This window comes from Spermophilus citellus (genome assembly GCF_964194105.1).
Source record: "Spermophilus citellus genome assembly, chromosome: 12".
Taxonomy (NCBI): Eukaryota; Metazoa; Chordata; class Mammalia; order Rodentia; family Sciuridae; genus Spermophilus; species Spermophilus citellus.
Window position 1 is genome coordinate 7105256 of NC_138198.1, and position 16507 is coordinate 7121762.

At 34.5% G+C, this 16507-nt stretch overlaps 2 protein-coding genes across 3 annotated transcripts in view; one reads left to right on the forward strand and one right to left on the reverse strand.

The window, feature by feature from the left end:
- CENPP (centromere protein P) overlaps positions 1-16507 on the forward strand; it is a 231925-nt gene that overhangs the window by 76610 nt on the left and 138808 nt on the right. The gene's annotated exons all lie outside the window — the stretch shown is intronic.
- Positions 1530-4136, reverse strand: OMD (osteomodulin). The gene is made up of 2 exons (XM_081263563.1): positions 3187-4136; positions 1530-2684 (listed from the first exon to the last, which is right to left on the reverse strand). The coding sequence occupies exons 1-2, from the start codon at positions 4124-4126 to the stop codon at positions 2353-2355; spliced, it is 1272 nt and encodes a 423-aa protein (XP_081119689.1). The 5' UTR covers positions 4127-4136; the 3' UTR covers positions 1530-2352.

Here is a 16507-nt window from a genome sequence, read left to right on the forward strand (position 1 = left end):
TATCTGATGGATCCTTATTAATTTTAAATTGCTCTAGGTTAGAAATAGTCTTACCTTTTTTGTCCCTATTAAATACTCATGGTGTTTTCCACCTATTAATTCATAATAAATGTTTTAATTTATGACACTGTTTTTAATTTTTTCAAGAAAGAGAGGTGGGGCTGGGGCTGTAGCTTGGTAGCAGGGTGCTTACCTAGTATGGGTGAGGCACTGGATTTGATCCTCAGCACCACATAAAAATAAACAAATAAAATAAAGGCATTCTGTCCATCTACAACTACAAAAAAAAAAAAAAAAAAGAAAGAAAGAGAGGTGGACTTTTACATTCCCCAAATTACTAGCATTTTACTCTTAACTCACACCTACATCTTACACCACAGTTACACATTGTACTGTTTCTTTTTTTTTTTTTTTAATTTCTTTTTTTTAAGAGAAAGATTGACATTTATTTTTTAGTTTTCAAGGGACACAACATCTTTGTTGGTATGTGGTGCTGAGGATCGAACCCGGGCCGCACGCATGCCAGGCGGGCGTGCTACCGCTTGAGTCACATCCCCAGCATCACTGTACTGTTTCTTGATCTCTCATTGCTAAGCCCTGTACACCAAATGGCTTGATGAGTAAATGAATGGAGTTTTGTTCATGTTCAATCTGAATTGTTAAGGATTTTCTGTGAGCAGGTAAGTGTTCACAGAATTCCTAGTAATGCTAGTAGCCTTTTGAATATATAAAGAACACTTAGTGGCTTCATTTTGTATTGACATCTCCAGAAATACAAAAGACTCAGAAGCGTGGATACTTCTGAAATATAGTTTTACCTGTCTGATTATTGCATATTGTCCAAATTGTTATTATGTATTTGGGATTCCTCATATAATATGTTAGCCTTGGATTGGTATGCATTTCTCTTTTTTTGATTCTTTAATTTTTTAGTTTATTTATTCTAATTAGATATATATGACAGCAGAGTGCATTTTGATTCATTGTACACAATAGCAACACAACTTTTCATTTCTCTGGTTGTACACCATATAACATCGCACCACATGTGCAGTCATACGTGTACCTAGGGTAATGATGTTCATCTCACTCCACCATCTTTCCTGCCCCCTGCCCCCTCCTCTTTGCTCAATCAAAGTACCTCCATTTTTTGCATCTCCCCCTTCCCCCATTATGGATTAGCATCTACTTATCAGAGGAACATTCGGCCTTTGGTTTTTGGGGATTGGCTTACTCCGCTTAGCATGATATTCTCCAATACCATCCACTTACCTGCAAATGCCATAATTTTATTCTCTTTTAATGCTGCATTTCTTACTGAGGAAATCTATGAAATGTTTGCCTGGTAAATCAAGAGACTTGATCACAGCAGTTAGAATCTTTGTTATAAGGTACACTTAAAATACTTCAAAATGATAGATTAAAGAATATGAGTGATTTTTAAGATTTTAGAGAAGATGTTAAAACTTGTCTATTCTAGAATTATAAAGGATCTATATTCACCTTTAGCACCATGTCAATAAACACTTTAGCACAAAGTAAGTATGCACTGTAAGGGCTTTTTATTATATAAAATGACTTATTTTGGCAACATTAATTTAACTTTGTGAACAAAGCAGTTATTTATCAGCAAATCTTTTATAAGTATAAAAGAGAGAGAGAGAGAGAAAATGGAACACAATAAAGATTTTGGACTATTGCTAAATTTTCCTAAAAGACAAATTGCTCTGAAATAATCTGGTGGTTTTTAGTTACCTCTTTGATGCTTTAAGAGAAAAGTGTGAACATGTGATTTCATAAATCTGTGTGCTTTGGATTCTTAGTAAGATGGCCTCTTGAAAATAAAACACATTCTGTGCTCCTAATAGTAATCCTAGAGTACCATAATGAATGAGTAACAACAACAAGCTTGAAGTCTGAAGACAGAGTGGAAGAGGACAGTGTATTACTTAAATGAATGCTTGCTTTTTACACTGATGTGCCCTACTGTTATCAGATGTCCTCAGAGTGATGGAATGGACTTGGCTCTGGTCTCCTGGCTAATGCTATTTTCTTAATCATTCTGTGGAAATTACTGTTATGAGAATCGGCATGTTCACTTTCTTTCCAGCTTGATGATGTTTAAAAGTTTGAAAAAAGTATAAGAAGCCATTGAAGTTTAGTTTTTTATTCTATTTCTAATTGATATTTCTAAAGATCTATGTCATTTGAGTAAGTTCTAATGCTATGCAATGATGCGGTTGATTGTTAAATGCAATTCTGGTTTTATACTAATACATAATTCTAGATATATTATTTTGCACAATTATGTGTTCAGTTAGTTATAAATTTTATGAAGTCATAAACATATACCTATATAATTTCTTGCCATTCTTGAGTTTCATAGTAGTGAGGGTTGAAGTGTTCTTCTGTCCCTTCTGTTTCTTGGCCTTCAGGAGTGTTATCATGATCATCCCCATCATCTTCATCATCTTGAAATCTCCCAAAAACTTGGGTCTTCAGTTGTATTGTTTGACCATTTGTGCTTCTTTGTTCACCATAATAAATACTATGTATATGAGGGAAGCAGGAGAAGATATGTGAATTTATTGGTTCTTTCAGCTTATTTTGGTCCACACGAAGGTATGTTAAATGGTGAAGATGTAGTGGGTCAATAGAAGGACACATCATTGTCACATTGATATCTGAAAAATACGAATTAAAAATTAAAACCAGTTTATATTCATAATTCTATGTAGGGTTTTGTGTTACATGGAATAGTTTTATTAAAATATTTATAAGTGGTTTTAGGTTCAATTATTATTTGATGCTAAGGAAAATGAAAGTATAAATGAATTTTCGTTTCCAAAGTTAATATAAATTTACTGACTTTTCTGATTACTTAATAAATTCTTAATAGAAACAAAATAAAAATCATTCATAGTCCCACTACTCAGGGGACTTATATTTATATTTCTTTATATACTCTATTAGTACAATTTCCTAATATTCAAGATAATAAAATTTTAATAGGAAAGACATACACTTAATGGAAAACCTTTTTCTGGGGTCAATTTCTACCTTTTCCTTAGCCAATTTCAAAGCAGCACTTTCTCATAATTTATAAAGCATAGATTATTAACAATTTATTCTTTAAAGAGGCAAAATACATTTCTTGTTCATTAAAATATATAAAATTTTACATACTTTCTATTTCATTATTTTCTAGGTATAGGTGTTCCAAATTTCTTGGAATGTAAAATGCTTGCTTCAATTTGTTGTGTCCGACGTTGAGCTCTATAAGGTTGGAAAGATTAAAGATGTTATATGGGATGTCTTGCAGTTTGTTGTGTGACATTCTTAGAGCGTGAAGTTTTGGAAGTTCATCAAAGTATTTGTCTGGTATAGAAGAAATTGAATTATTTTCTAAAGATAGATACATAAGTGAGGAAGGTAATCCAGGAGGCATTGATTCTAATCTGTTATGACATAGGTTGAGCTGCATTAATTTTTCCATCTTGGCAAGGTTTTTTTCTTTTAACACAGAGTCATGAAGGTGATTATAACAGAGGTCGAGCATAGTCAAGTTTACCAGCCCATCCATGGCACTTGTGTGTAATGTGGAGATTTCATTGTAACCAAGGAGGAGTCTTTCCAGAGATTTAGGAAGAGGAAATGGAAATTCTTCTAAATTGTTATGCTCTAGGTGAAGTTGTAGTAGATTTGAAAATTTTGCAAACACACCATAATCAATCTTTTGAGATTTAATTTTGTTGTGGCTGAGGTTAATTTCTTTAAGATGAGTTGCATTGATGAATGAATTTGCAGTCACAGCCTCAATTTCATTGAACTGAAGGTAGAGTTGCTGGATATGCATTGGAATATTTGGGATAGTCTTGAGTTTGCGATTGTCACAGTACATCGATGTTGGAAAGTTAGTTGGACAGAAGCATTCACTGGCACAACCTAAACTATGCTGATAAAAAGGAACTCCATATTCTACATGTTGACGAAATTGTATTTCTGGTTCATAATCCTCATTTGGTTCTTGGTCATAATCTTCATCCCATTGATAAGTTTCATATTGGCAGGATACTTTGTCTCCAAAAAAGAAGAAAAGGACATATACTAGACTTAAAAAGCCCATGTTCTTTTTTTTTTTTCCTATTGCAAGGAGAAAAGGAAATATATTGTGGGAAAAAAAATGAATGAAACTCAGAATAATTCTCATTTAAATTGACAATTATATACAATATATTATGTTGTAGATAAGAGAATATCCAGAAGAATGGGCAATACTGAAACCAAAAGTAATGATTATATACCAATGAAGCAGAATTTAAAAAACAAAAAATCACCTTGCACTGAACCAGAATCAAAGGTCTAATGTTGTATGCTTTTTACTAAGAAACCATTCTCTTTCATGAGAACCTCAGTTATCTTGCTTACTCCCCTAGTATTAGCTACCTGACATGACTCAACTACAGTCAGGTGCTCCCTCCACTGTAAATGTTGGGTGTTTTTACCAGCCATTCCATCCTTTAGTGATGGCTACTCCCTATGAGAGGAGAGACCTATGTTTCTGTTAGAGTGCTTTTGCTAATTAGATTCCTAGTATAAAGCTAAAATCTTCACCCCACAACTTCTATTACTGGTACCCTTTAATCCCCTTTGAAAGAATACGAAATGTGCCCTTTTTAAAAAATTTTTTTTGAGAGAATTTTTCAATATTTATTTTTTAGTTTTCGGCAGACACAACATCTTTGTTTGTATGTGGTGCTGAGGATTGAACCCGGGCTGCACGCATGCCAGGCAAGCGCACTACCGCTTGAGCCACATCCCCAGCCCCGAAATGTGCCCTTTTATGTGATAACATGTGATACTTAGAAAAACCTAATTTGTTTCCTCTTGATGCTTTCTAAGTCTATTTGCACCTTCAAATTGTCCTCATGAAACAGTTTCCAGAGTCTAATTTCACTGTTTGAGTAACAACTTCAAATATAATATCTATATCCTGCCAAGTTTAGTTTCTAGTAAATTAGTCTTTATGTTTTCTTCCTAACTTCCTTATTTCCACTAATATTTTTAGTTAATTTCTAGATATACAAATATTCAAAACACAGCTTTCCCTGTCTCCCAGGAGTTTAAAGTCTAGTGGAGAATCGGGGAAGCAGAGAGTGCAGTGCAGCGCAGCAGAAGGACATTATGTGGAGTAGAATTGTAAGGGGAAAGATTTCTTATACAATTAACACTTGTATCGCTGAAACTTATAGAGAAGAGTATTATATCTTAAGACTGAAAATTTGCATTTCAGTCTTGTTACTGAACATATGTGTCTCGTGGTGCCAGCTACTTGGGAGACTAAGGAGGCTTATTTGAGCCTAGGAATTTGAGACCAGCTTGAGTAACACAGTGAGACTGTCTCAAATAAATAAACTGAAAGTTACAAAATTATGGTTGAAATTATACTTAGCCTGCTTATCTCACCTGGTAGTTGTTGGTATCATATGAGATACACATTTAAAAGTACTTTGCAAATTGAAAACTGCTATACACAGGTAGAATGAATATATTGTTTAGGAAAAACTTAAAGATTTTACCTCTTTTTTTTTTTCCTTTTCCTGAGACTTTTTTTTTTTTTTTTGCTACCCTTCTCATCTAGGGTTTCATGAGAGAACAAATGTTTGTAATGAAATTACTTATCTCCTATTCATTTAGAACGGTACTGTCCTTTATCAGTATAATTGAGAAGATGCTACTTGAATCATTTTCTCTTCACAGAATACCATTTGAGAAAATCTGAGTTTCTTGTCCGAAATTTTAAAAATGCATACAGTGTAAATATTGTATGTGTTTAGGATTTGAAGCACTTATTCAAGTAGAGTCAGAGGCCCTTGATCCTTTTTCCTTCCATGATCTTGTCCTCCATTCTTCCCATGTACCCACATCCTAGGTTTGTCATTATCAGTACAGTAACCCCCTCATACTCTCAATTTTGCGCATCTCACACTCTGACCACTATCTTCATATGGTAATTCCAAATGCAATAATTTTCCAGTTTCAGTAAAATGTAAAATATATTAATCCTACTGTCTTTTCATTGCATTTCATCCTTTACTCCCAATATCATGAAGATATACCACTCTGGTATTTATCCTGAAGAATTAAAGTCATCCTACTGTAGTGATACATGCATACCCATGTTATCAGCAGCACAATTCACAATAGCCAAACTATGGAACCAGCCTAGATATCCATCAACAGATGAATGGATAAAGAAAATGTATTACATATACACAGTGGAGTTTTATTCAGTCATAAAGAAGATTAAAATTATTTTATTTGCAGGAAAATAGATGGAACTTGATAATATTATGTTAAGTGAAATAAGCTAAACTCGAAGTCAAGGGTCATATATTTTCTCTCTTAAGTGGAAGCTAGAGAGGAAAAAGGAAAAGAGGGAGGAGAGGCTCATGAAAATTGCAGAGTGACCAGTAGAGTAGAGGAAAGGGACCAGCGGAAGGGAAGAGGAGGAGGAATAGTGGAAATACTGGGAAATAATATTGGCCAAATTATATTATGTGCATATTCAAATATGAAGCAACAAATCCCAACATATGTACAGTTTTAATGCAGCAATCAATATGGAGAAAAAAATAAGAAGTACAGGTTTTAAAAAGAAAAACAGTACCAAACTAACTGGTTTTACTCTCAATTCTCAACTACAACCTTAATCTTTCATGGCTGTTTAAAACTTAGTTAATCTCCTTTCCTTCTCACCTACTATTGTTTTTCCATCCTCTTTCAAGTTTCTAAAACCTCATTCCCCTTTATTGTTTTTGGATGATGACCTTACCTACCCTTTTGTAATCAAGAAAACTGAATCAAATAATTATTTATTCCAATGTATTTTCTTATATTTATCCTACAAGAAAATGCAGAACAATGGTCATCCCTTTACCAGTATGTGATTTTGTAAATACTTGAAGTTTCTTTTTGCAGATCTAGATACACTACATTTGTTGTTCATTCTGCATCCTTGAAGGAATGTTAGGGTTCTCATAGAATGAGGTGAGGATGATTATTTCCAGTTGGAAGAGCTGAGTAACAGCATAGAAGGAACAAAGTATGAGTTGTTTGAGAAATGGCGTTTAACTGCTAAAGGAGCAGAATAAGACTACTATAGCCACAATCTGAATAGAATACATTCTGGTGTAAAGGATTTTCACTCTAGGGCTGGGACTGTGGCTCAGCAGTAGAGCGCTTGCTTTGCACATGTGGGGCGCTGGGTTCTATCCTCAGGACCACATAAAAATAAATAAACAAAATAAAGGTACATCTACAACTAAAAAAATATACATTAAAAAAAGAATTTTCCCTCTAGAAATGAATGCTTAATTTAGTGAATTAAGGAATTTGAGCTATAGTTCTTCATTCTCTAGTGTCATTGGGTGAAGTAGGAGAGAGTCTCCAGAGGAGCTGGAGTGTCGGACAGGTTATAATTTCATCCCACAGGGCAGTGTTCAGAGCAAGCCAGCTCTCTGTGCCAGGCTGGAAGCTTCCATGCATCTGCTTCATGGAACTTTTTTTTACATGCTGTAGTTATTGTGCTAGCTATTGTATGGGATGTGTTTAGTAATAATATACAAATATTAGTGGTTAGTTTGATTGAGTTCCTTTAGTTTACATATGTCTTGAATTATTTCTAAATGTAAAGCACTGTGCTAAATTGGTGAGGAACACAGAAATGAAGAGGACATGAAGCCATAGTCCCTTCTATAAAGAGAAATGTTTTAATGGAAGAGAGACACACCACAAAGTGAACCTTAACCTAACGCAGAGGGTTGTGTAGTTTGTAGCAGGCACAGACAATGCTGTGTGGCCCAGGAGTTGACCCTGCTTGAGGACAGTGGGGAAGTCTTTTTAATTTTTACTGTTGGTTGTTCAAAACATTACATAGTTCTTGACATATCATATTTCACACATTTGATTCAAGTGGGTTATGAACTCCCATTTTTACCCCATATACAGATTGCAGAATCACATCGGTTACACATCCTGTGTTTTACATATTGCCATACTAATGTCTGTTGTATTCTGCTGCCTTTCCTGTCCTCTACTATCCCCCCTCCCCTCCCCTCCCCTCCCCTCCCATCTTCTCTCTCTACCCCATCTACTGTAATTCATTTCTCCCCCTTGTTTTTTTTTCCCCTTTCCCTCACTTCCTCTTGTATGTAATTTTGTATAACAATTAGGGTCTCCTTCCATTTCCATGCAATTACCCTTCTCTCTCCCTTTCCCTCCCACCTCTCCTCCCTGTTTAATGTTAATCTTCTTCTCATGCTCTTCCTCCCTACTCTGTTCTTAGTTGTTCTCCTTATATCAAAGAAGACATTTGGCATTTGTTTTTTAGGGATTGGCTAGCTTCACTTAGCATGATCTGCTCTAATGCCATCCATTTCCCTGCAAATGCCATGATTTTGTCATTTTTTAATGCAGAGTAATACTCCATTGTGTATAAATGCCACATTTTTTAATCCATTCATCTATTGAAGCGCATCTAGGTTGGTTCCACAGTCTAGCTATTGTGAATTGTGCTGCTATGAACATCGATGTAGCAGTGTCCCTGTAGTATGCTCTTTTTAGGTCTTTAGGGAATAGACCGAGAAGGGGAATAGCTGGGTCAAATGGTGGTTCCATTCCCAGCTTTCCAAGAAATCTCCATACTGCTTTCCAAATTGGCCTCACCAATTTGCATTCCCACCAGCAATGTACAAGTGTACCCTTTTCCCCACATCCTCGCCAGCACTTGTTGTTGTTTGACTTCATAATGGCTGCCAATCTTACTGGAATGAGATGGTATCTTAGGGTGGTTTTGATTTGCATTTCTCTGACTGCTAGAGATGGTAAGCATTTTTACTCATGTATTTGTTGATTGATTGTATGTCCTCCTCTGAGAAGTGTCTGTTCAGGTCCTTGGCCCATTTGTTGATTGGGTTATTTGTTTTCTTATTGTTTAATTTTTTGAGTTCTTTGTATACTCTGGATATTAGGGCTCTATCTGAAGTGTGAGGAGTAAAAATTTGTAGTGGGGAAGTCTTTTTTAGATATCATTTAACCTAGACTTTGGGAGATTGGCAGAAACTGGTATAGAAAATCCTATACATCTTATTGTGGATTATATTGTATAGGAAATTCTATAGGGTTTTTATTATCACTCATTATACTATAGCATATGAGTTTTAGTGCCACTAAAGCCACTAGAGTTGGGTCTATAAAACTGCTACCTTCCCAGAAGATGAAGGTGGAAGCTGAGAGGTAGAGATGGGCTATACCATTGGACCAGGCCACACAGGAGTCTGTCTACAGCCAACTTTCACACAGGATTTTTTTTTTTTTTTTTATTTAAACCAGGGATTGAACCCAAGGCTGGCCATATCCCCAGCCACTTTTATTTTTTATTTAGAGGCAGGGTCTCACTAAGTTGCTTATAGCCTCACTAAATTTCTGAGGCTGGCTTTGAACCTGCAATCCTCCCACCTCAGCCTCCCAAGCTGCTGAGATTACTGGCATGCAACACCACACCTGGAAATGTTAAAAGAATATTGCTCACTGACATTTAGTCTGAATTTTATCTTTGTGTTAATAACTTTAGATATCATAATTTAGCAAATTTACATTTGAGAATTAGAGTCTGTTGTTTAACAATTATGAAAAATTTGGGGGAAAAAAGGATATGTGAATGATATCTTTGACTCTACACTTAATTATACACCTTTGACTAAAATCAAAACCTCATTACTGGGACCTCTCCGAAAATAAAGGAAGTTCTTCATGCTGTTAACTTTTTATTCTTTACGGGCACCTAAGAAGAAATACTTCCCTGAAAAGCAATTTCTCTTCTAAACCTGAACTCATTTTAAACATTCCCTCTGTATTTGTAACCCTCTAGTGCCACCTTGTCCTGCCCTCTTTTAACCAAGTGTAGTTTCCTGTCTGAAATCAGCCTCTTTTCTATCCATACACTCATCAGCTCTGATTCCTTTTCCTTGTTCCCTGTGATAATTTTTCCTGTTGTAATGATCTTATTTCATTTATCCAACTAATCTCAACCATTTGCTAAGAATATTTTTGCTACTTTCACTTTCATATTCTACAGTCTATGCCTTGTTCCTTATAGGAAAACTCACAGCAAAACATTAGAACACACATCAGTCATCTCATTTCCCGGCCCTAATTTTTATTGTTGTTGTACTGGAGATTGAACCCAGAGCCTCACACATCCTAGGCAAGTGCTCTACTACTGGGCTACACCCCTCACCCTGCAAGCTCTAATTTTTAACAAAATCAATTATGATTATAAGTGATATAAGTTTTTTTGAATGGATGATTGAATTAATAAGTTATAGATTTCATCTTCTTAGCAATGCTTCTTTTTACTAATATTGATTATCTCTAGGCATTTATTTCACGATTGTGATTTCTTCAGATGAACATTAAGAACTTGGCTATTGTCTTTTCTATGAATATCTTGTCTTAACAATACTCACTCTCTTATTACACTGTCCAATAGAAAAATAATAAAAGGAAAACTTAAAACAAAACTACTATATATATATATATCAGTTTTTTTAACATTATCCATTAATGTGAGTTTTCATATCATATTACAATAAAAGCTTCTATATCATAAATTTCTCTTATGTGGAGGAAAGCACTCATGCCTTCATCAAGAATCTGATTGAAATTCTTTATAAAAATGAGGTATATTTACTTAGCTCTGGAAAGTTTAAAAGAGTCATGGCATTTTATTATTTTAAGGATTCATTTGTATGCTATAGAAGCTAGCATTGTAAGAAACAATATTCAAGTTTTGTCCAAAACAGTTTTAAATTTCTGAAATTCTTTTGCTATTTAAAATTTTAAAACTCAATTATTTTTAGCCATGATGCATTTAATTATTAATTACCATGAACTCAAGTAACTGTAGTAGATCTTTCAATAGATTGAATAAGGCATTTGTGCCTTCCCTTTCAGAAAAGGGTAAATGAAAACAAAACATTTTATGTTGGGAATTTGATTAATAAAAAAATTTTGAGAAAACCTTGATTGTAATTATCTATCATCACTACAGCTAGACTCACTAGCGACATTCATGGATCAAAAACATTAGATATTTTTGTCATTTAAAATTGAGAGAGGAAAAAATAAAGACCCATGAGAGAGAGAGAGAGAGATGACCTGAGAATCTTTTCTTTCTTAAAATTTAAAAAAGTCTAAACGAAATTGTTGGGTAATCTTATATTAGAAATTTAAACTCACTCTACTTATTTGTTTCTCTGAATTTGCTTAATCAAAATTTAAATTTTGTACTATTACCAGATTTTGCTTCCCAAAATTGTGCTTTTATGGTAGCTGCAGTCTATTTAACATTAAACAAATCTAAAGTACTTTTTAATTTCAACAGTAGGAATACGTTCTTTAAAAATTGAAAATTATTTTATCATCATACCTGTTAAATATGCTTTAGTTTTCAAGGGTTGATGAATTTGCAAATCCTTTAAATGAATCAGAAATTCCTAAATTCTTTAACTGAGTCTCTTTAAAAATCCACAGTAACTCTGTGTCCAGACAGGGTTGTCCCTTGAATTACTGTAGCAATTTAAGCAAATACAATCTGGTTGGAAAACACTTGGGTTGAATTAAAATGATGTATTTCTTTTCATTACACAAAACTTTGAGGATTCAAATTAAGATGTTTGTGTTCTTGGTCAGATTTATGTGGTTTACTTCTTTCTTTTCCCCATAATTTTGGTTTGAGGTGTGGCAAGAATTTCCTCTAATATGAAAGGAAAACAGAACTAAATGAAACAGCATGTACTGATTACTGTTTTTATTTTCATTTTCATGCCAGAGAATTCTTCAAATTAAGGTCCCCTGTGACAAGGAGGCCAGTATCTCGGAAATTTAAGGTGGAACTCGGAATTGTCTTTAGTCCCTGGGTTGTCCAACATCTCATGCTCATATCAATGCTTTTGTTAAAGGAATCAGAATAAAAATATTTCATATCAAATTTATTCTTTTGTTTTGTTTTTGGTATGAGAGATTAAACCCAGAGGTGCTTAAGCACTGAGCCTTTTTAAAAACAACAACAACCAAAAAAAAAAAAAAGGTTCTCATTAGGTTGTTTAGATCTCATTAAATTGCTGAACTTGGCTTTGAACTTACATTTCTCCTGCCTCAGCCTCCTAAATCACTGGGATTATAGGTGTGAGCCATGTGACTGGCTCAAATATATTTTTTAAATGCAGTAGATTTTCAATGGTTTCACAAATTAAAGATATAACTTTTCCATACAAAAATCAATACCTTCTTTTCTATTAGTTATCCCTTCTCTCATCTTGCTCCTGAATATACTCATTAGAATGCCTAATGACCTTTAAAATAAAAATGAATCCTTTACTGTGGTAGTCTTTGCCTTGCACTTTGAGGGTATGTCTGATTTCTTCTGGTATTGAATAAGGTGAAATGAAAAGATTCTGTGGCCTGATAACTATTGCCTTTATTTTACAGATTTAGAAAATGTCCCCATTTTACTGAGCACTCCCTCCTAAAGAGTAACAGCTAAGGAGCTTGCTTAGATGCTAAATTTTTGTGCTAATGTTTTCATATTGAAACAGAGTTAACTTGTATCTCTTGGCAGTGGGACCTGTGTTCTTTTGGGGAGGGAGGATTCTTTCAAGCTTAAGCAAATAAGGTAAAGTAAACCTTGGAGTTCATTTTTAGTTCCTAAAACCATGTTTTCTATTAAGATTTTACATAGAACTCACAGATTTATTTTGTTATGTTTCAGTTTTAAGAAACATATACAGCGTTTCAATATTGTAAAAATCTAGCCTATTATTTGAGACATTGGTATGTAAAACGTGGCAAAACATTTGGGCCAAGATTCCATTTTGTTACTGATCTTTTCCATATGTTTCCTATTAGTATCTTTGTTCTTAAACCTCAGGCTTCCACACAAGGAAAAGAGAGCAGATCTGTGTACTTTTTTAAAAAGTTTTAATGTTTCCACAGTTCTTTGGAAGATTAACTTAAAATTAACCACTTTATTTTTATATAATTCTTCATTAACTAGATGATTTGAACTTATAGTAGTGATTATGTTGTTCATGTTCCCAGCAAATGTGGAAAAATATTTAATGAATACATAGCTAGAGTACATAGAATCAAAACTGTCTAAAATTTTAAACTAGGTTGGCAGTGTTTAGGAGATCTAAATTGGCAGTGGTTGGAAATAGAGGGAGATGATGGTTAGAGTCAGACCTTCCAGGAAAGTAGGAGCTGTGAATGATACTTGGTGAACAGTGATTTAGTTCATTGGTTTTAATTATGATAATTGGGAAGTCAGCTGAATTGGTGAATAGTCTAAATTATATGTTATAATTGTAATTTGATTGAAGTGCATATAGTATCTCAAAGTGAATAACATATTCAGCTAGGAAAGTGAGACCTGCTTAATTAATTAATTAATATAATAGGCATAACATGTTTTTATTCATTCATTTATTCAGCTCTTTTTTTTATTGAACCCCTACTGTGTATAAGGCAGTTTTAGATGCTGGGGACTTAGCAGTGATATCATAAAGGAGGAAATCAGAAAATAAGCTTTTATCAAGTGGTGTAGAGTGCAATCAAGGAGAATAAAACAAGGAGAGGGATAAAAACAGATGAGACGGAGGAGTATGTGGGTATACCCATATACTGGGCACTTGTGAACTGGAATGGAGTGTTTAAGTTATTTATTATAAGGAAGACGGTAGGAGCCAGGCTTCTCACTGTTGAAGTGGGAAGTAACAGATAAGCAAGGGCAGGAGGTAAGAATGATCCACATCATGGTGGATTAGAGCTGGATGCAGTAATATAACTCATATTTAGCTAAATATACACACAGATGGTTACGTATTGATATTTATAGATACATGTACTTACATGAGTTAGTAGATACATGTGTATCTCCTTGCTGAAACTGAAAGGGTCTAGAATAAAAGATAGCCCAAGAGCAATGAGCACACCTAGTAACTAGGTCTTGGCTTTTTTCTTTGTCAGTATGTTAGGCAAGCAGTCTACCACTAAGCCACATCCCAAGCCCCAGATCTTGCTTTCTAATACCATTCTCCAATAAAAGGAACCAGGGCTACTCCTTTGGAAAATGGCTGATTCCAGGAGGACTGAGGGAAAGAACAAGATGGGCCTGGAGCTTTAGATAGCACTAGCAGGAAGTATTCAATAAAGAAAGGGGTCTGGAAAGTCTCTATACCTGTTGCTCAGTTTTGCTGTGAACCTAAAACTACTCTAAAATATTATTTATAAATTTAAAAAGTAGGAGGCAGACACTATTTTAGAAAGTTTAAATATTTAGGTCTTCATATTGTAAGGGAGCAAGCCAAGAGGACAAAAGTAAAACTGACACACCTCACAAGTTTTCTTTCCTTCATTATTCACTTTTTCTATAAATGGTGCCTCCCCATCCCAGCCCCACCTTTTTTAGGTAAGTCAGAAGTTTAGGAGTCCTCTCAATCAGTGCTTCCTAAAGTGTAGTAAGAGAGCCATCAGGATCAGAATTACCAGGGATTCTTTTTAAAATTTTAGGTTCCAGCATCTTTACATCTGGAGAGGTCAGCGTGGGTAATTTAACAAATATGTACAAAGTATACATATACACTGAGCTATACCCTGTCCCTATTGTGAGTCCTTTGCATGTCCATATAATCTGGAGGGTTGGTGTGTCCATTTCTACTGATCAAGTGCTGGTATTTCAGCAGTGCTTATTTTGTTATTGGCACATAGTATGGACTTAGTAAATACTGGGTGCTCCTCTTCTTCTTATCAGCATCATCATTATTAAGATTTCCTACTATTGTGAAGTGACTTAGATACTTTATAAATATACGAAGCATAATTTTTTGTCTCAGTTTTCAAATATTTCATCCCTTCATTTTCCCAAGTATTTTTTAGCAGTCCAGCCATATGTTAGAGTTTTTGCTTGTAGTTATTTGTCATTGTTCGAATTTTTAAAATATGATTAGTGTTTTAAGATTATTTTAAAATATATCTGACTTTGTTGTTTTTATCTCAGACTTCTAAAGCATATTAGAATAAGACTGCCCTCCCATGGTAAAAATTAGGTAATTCGCCCTGTAAATTTAATGGGCTAATTTTTTTAGTGGGGGAGCCAGGGAGGAGGGCACTTTGAAATGTATCTTTTAACAAATATGTTGGAAATAAGAGATAAATTATTCTGCGGTTTCTAAATGGACAAAGCTGGTTGGACCCCTGTAGCTATAGAGTCAGAGTAGCCAACAAGCCCAGGTGGTCTGGTCCCTATAGCTTGTCACTTATCAGTGATCTGTGATCACCTTTCTTTTTTATTTTTTTAATATGTATTTTCTAGTTATTGATGGACCTTTATTTTATTCACTTATTTATGTGTGGTGCTGAGAATCAAACCCAGTGTCAGGCAAGTGTGCTACCACTGAGGCACAACCCCAGCCCCCTGAGGTCACCTTTCTATATGTGGAGTTGTTTTTCATCTTACGAGATAGATGTAAATGTGGCTACTCCATATCTAAAATTGTATCGCACCTTTGGCTTTTTGTCCCACCTTTTCTTTGGCTTCCTGTCATTTTAGGGGATGCCTTTTCATGTCTAATCCTCTTCTTCAATTCCATGTTAAAGTACTTGGAGTCACCCTTGAGATTTATTAGTTTCAGTATTAATGGATTAATCTCCATATGAAGGCGTAGAGATTGAGTTTAATATTATTAGACTCAGTCTCAATGGATTAGTCTCCATATTTTCTGTGGAATTATATAATAATGCTACAAGTACCCTTTAGATGAAAGGAACTCTTTGACTTATTCATAGTAGTAAATTGATGGGAAATATGGGTGGGAGCAGAAGATATATATATATATATATCTAGGAAATAGAATTTCTATTACTTATATTTATTCAAGCTAATAGTTGTTAAATAAATTGATTAAGAATAAGTTTGTGAGATGAGAGAAATTTTTATATTGTTGGCAATTTTTTGCAGTATGTCTGGAGCAAGTGAACAGCTATGGTGGGCCTTGGGCAAGGGAAAATGGAAGGGGAAAAGAAGGGGCTTTTGATGCTATGAAGTGGGAAGATGGGTTTTCAGATATTACCATTTCTCAGAGCTTAAGTTATGGGTCACTAATCCTTTTAGATTATATGGAAGAGAAGGTAATATGTTCATTTTTGAATAATGTTAAATTTAGTTTTAAAACCAGGTTGAATAAGCTAACTCAGCTCCTACTACATTAAGAAATGTTTTAGTGGCTTTTGGAGAACTTTTATAGTTGTGTAATTCACTAAGTGCAGTTTGAGGACTGATAACTTTATGTCATTGCCTCTGACTCCTATAGAAAGTGAGAATATCATCTTCTTTCCTAGTACAAACAAATTAAGAGTTACAACATTTTGCTCTGGTTCATCGGCATCT

Excerpts from the sequence above, each read along its gene's own strand:
- OMD (XM_081263563.1), bottom strand. The coding sequence starts at position 4,126 with ATGGGCTTTTTAAGTCTAGTATATGTCCTTTTCTTCTTTTTTGGAGAC. Across the intron at positions 2,685-3,186 it reads AGAAAATAATGAAATAGAAA|ATATCAATGTGACAATGATG; the intron begins GTATGTAAAATT and ends CGTATTTTTCAG.